Below are 3,873 nucleotides of genomic sequence, written 5' to 3' on the forward strand. Positions count from 1 at the left end.
TTACACAATTTCTTTACTTAGTAACTTGATTTGTAGAAATTCCTAAATTATACTAATATCTCTTTCTAGAGTAAGAGAAACTGACTCTAAGTAGATTAATTAAAATTTCTTTCTAATTAAATCCCTTATTATCGCATTAACTCGATCTATAGATTCCACTATTAGATTTGACTCTAATCAGTAGATTTATGTCGTCTTATTTTTAGGATTACATGCAACTCCACTCAATTACGTAAGATTTACTCTTAAACATAGTCTATTCCTCCTCTAATTTAAGTAAATCAAACATGGATCAATAATCTCGAAATATTGAACCAAGAAATTAAGCATACATAACTGAGAACAAGAAACTAAGTATTTATTACATAAAATAAAAATAAAAGGATGGAATTCATCATAGGATTCATCTCCCATAGGAATTTAGAAAATTAGTTCATACTTGCAAAAAAAAAAATTCAAGATATAGTATAAGAAATAAAGAAATTCATGATTGAAATCAACTGAGAATCTTCAATCTTGATAAAAATTTGCTTCAGAATCGACTTCAATGATGTTTTTCTAGTTGTTTTCTTGAGTATTCTATGACGACTCTCTCATCTCTTCTTATTTTTGTCATATATATGTCTTAAAATGACCCAAAAATCTAAAAATCGCGTTCTCTCACAATTTATAGTGCTAATTCACGAAATCGACATGGCCTACCACATGGCCATATGGTGGCCCGTGTGGCTCACCCAGCCATATGGTCAAGCCGTGTGGAAGGAGTTAGCCCTTGTGGCTCCTGTACCTTACTCCAATTTTTCGATTTTCGCTCGTTTTGCTCCCAAATGTTCTTCTAAGTATAAAAATATGAATTTAAAGGATTAAGAGCATAAAATTAATCATTAACATAGAAAAATCACCTAAAATCGCATTAATAATGAAATTAAAACATGTTACTTTTAGTACTTATCAATGACTGTAATTTGTGACCGTATATGGCCGGTTTCTACTAACAGACAAATAACAAGAAACAAGAAAGAAAGAAAAAAAAAACAATCCAATTTGGAATGTTAATATCGCTATTCAACATATAGATTATTAATTTGTATTATAGCAATTTGTTTTTTTTCACAAAAAAATATACCCATTATTTTTTACATTTGATTTACAAGGAGGGATTTTCAATGCAATTATAAATCTCATAGATTGTATATAAAAGGTACCATTCAAGCATCATTGTTTGATATAAACATAGAGATGAGCTCAACAACTCCGGCTATGGTTCCAGTTATAGATTTCTCAAACCAAAACCTGAAACCGGGCAGCCCCGAATGGGATTTAGTGAAATCCCAAGTTCGAGAAGCATCGGGGGAGTACGGTTGTTTCGAGGCATTGTTTGATCCAATCCTGGAGCTTCGAAAGGCAGTGTTTGGGGCTTTGCAAGAGACCTTTGACTTGCCTATACAAACAAAAAAATTGTGTGTTTCCGACAAGCCCTTTCGTGGCTATTTGAATCCTCGATCTGGAGTGTTTCAAAGCTTGGCGATGGATGATGCTTGTATTGCTGAAAACATTGAACGATGCGTCACCAACACTTTATGGCCTCAAGGAAACATAAGTTTCAGGTACAGTAACAAGTATTATGGAAGCCATTGCATTAGGAGTTAGATTATGTTTTGTTTCCTCTACTATAAAATATATTTGAATGTTACATCAAAGAGGAAATTGATTTTTTTTGTTAAAATTTTATCCATTTCTATTGTTAAAAACTGGTCCCTCACATCAGCATGAGATACACGTGGATTGTTTGGTTATTCCATTAGCTACACTAATTTTTAATAGTAGAAATGAAATAAGGACCAATTTTCTCTTTGATCTAATACAGGAACTAATTTGTTCATTTTTTAAGTAAAAGATCAAAATACAATTTGACTCATAATACAACTTTTAGCGGAACTATTAGACTTCTTTGGTTTTTGTTGAGGGGGAATCAACCTCTTTATTGGAAAAAATCTTTAAAGTGTCGTTCTCTAAGACGTAGACCCAAACCTTGAACAGGTAGAGGTATTGTTCCCGTGGTGTGTATACTTGGTTTTAGTCCTCGGGTTCCAAGTGGTAGTGTTATTACCCATTCAGACCCTTTAAGGGCATGCGTTCGAACCCACCAAGCCAAAATGATAAAAACATTTGGTGGACCAGGTGTTATTACCTAACCTCCGTGAACCACTTTGGCTTTCCTCGAAGTAAAGAGACAAAAATCTGAAGTTAAAATGAAGCATAGACACTCGGAGAACAACAACTCTATTCGTGATTCAGATTAGTTTACTAGAGGACAACACTACAAAGACTTCTCCCAATAAGGGAACAATTTTATTAATTATTTGCTTTGTATTTGGCAGTAAAACTCTGGCATCTTTCACTCAACTAGCATCAGAGTTAGAGAAGACAATTTTGAAGATGATTTTGGAGAGTTTTGGAATTGAGAAATTCATGGATGAGCTCATTGACTCCACAAACTATCAACTAAGGGTCATGAAATATGAAAAGCCAAAAACCAAGGATTCAACCCATGCATTAGCTGCGCACTGTGACTCTAATACGATGACCCTTTTGTATCAAAACGAAGTTAATGGACTACAGATTCAAAGCAAAGATGGTGAATGGATCAATATGAAGCCTTCACCCAACTCTTTCATAGTCTTGATTGGAGAGTCCCTTAGTGTAAGTTCCACTTATTTTTTACATCACAGAGTGTTTAAATAGCTTGACTTAAAACATAAAATTTTTATATTGTTGCAGGTATGGTTAAATGGTCGATTGCCTTCGCCTTCTCATCGTGTCATGATGAAGGGTAACGAAGATAGGTATAGCTTGGGACTATTTACAAGACCAAGAGGAGGCTACGTAATCAAGGTTCCCAATGAGCTTGTCGATGACAACAATCCCATTCTTTTCAAACCTCATGACCATGAAGAATTTTTGAAAATTTATCACTCCGAAATCACTCAAGCAGCTGTTCAACCTGGGGGTTATATATCTCGTCTTAAAGCTTATTGTAGTGTCTAAGATTTGGCCATCCATAATTATTATATTATAGCCAATTGTTTGGGGTCTTTCTATATATATGGCTAAAAGTAATTTTCTTTTATAAGAATTGAATTAATATGATTTTAATTTGTGTCAAATAAGTGTAGTATAAAAATAATTGTTATGCAATAAAATTTTATGGTATGTATTTAACTGCAATGGAATGCTTAAATTGCTACAATTTATATATTGGATTTTTTCTTTTATTATTATTATATATTAAGGAGTAACGCATAAATAAATAAATTTAATTAAAATATGAGATGACACCAAAATAAAACATACATGACATGCAAAACTATATTAAGATGTTAAAATTTATATAGAAAAATTTCTAAATTAAATTATTGTGACAAATTACACAAAATACGAATCAATATGAAATTTGAGGTTGTATTTGATAAATCATTGAAAAATTAAATCAACTGAAAAGTAATATTATCAATGATATGGTCTTTAAGCACGTTTAATAATCCAATATAAAAAGCAAATGATAGATATTTTCAATGAAAAGTATGGAAAATGATAAGTAGATAGAGAACTACTTTTCACTTAATATATAATATTTTCTTTTTTATTTAGTTTATTTCTTTTAGCATTATCCTTAAATAATTTCCATTTACAATTTTAAGAATCACATTTATCAAATAGTTAAATTATAGTCCACACTTAATTTTAATAGATATATCAAATAAATTTCATAACTTAAAATTAATACTTGAATTTTCAATTTATCGAACAATATCTAATATAGATACAAGTGAACATACCCATATATATAAATATAAATATACAATTCTTAAC

The 3,873-nt window shown here is 31.2% G+C and overlaps 1 protein-coding gene across 1 annotated transcript; it reads left to right on the plus strand.

Moving 5' to 3' along the window:
• Positions 1-1,239: 1,239 nt before the first annotated feature.
• Positions 1,240-3,048, plus strand: LOC108451702 (probable 2-oxoglutarate-dependent dioxygenase AOP1). The gene is made up of 3 exons (XM_017749363.2): positions 1,240-1,607; positions 2,382-2,703; positions 2,782-3,048. The coding sequence occupies exons 1-3, from the start codon at positions 1,240-1,242 to the stop codon at positions 3,046-3,048; spliced, it is 957 nt and encodes a 318-aa protein (XP_017604852.2).
• The last annotated feature ends 825 nt before the right edge of the window (positions 3,049-3,873 follow it).

The sequence above is a fragment of the Gossypium arboreum genome, chromosome 5, assembly GCF_025698485.1.
Source record: "Gossypium arboreum isolate Shixiya-1 chromosome 5, ASM2569848v2, whole genome shotgun sequence".
NCBI lineage: Eukaryota > Viridiplantae > Streptophyta > Magnoliopsida > Malvales > Malvaceae > Gossypium > Gossypium arboreum.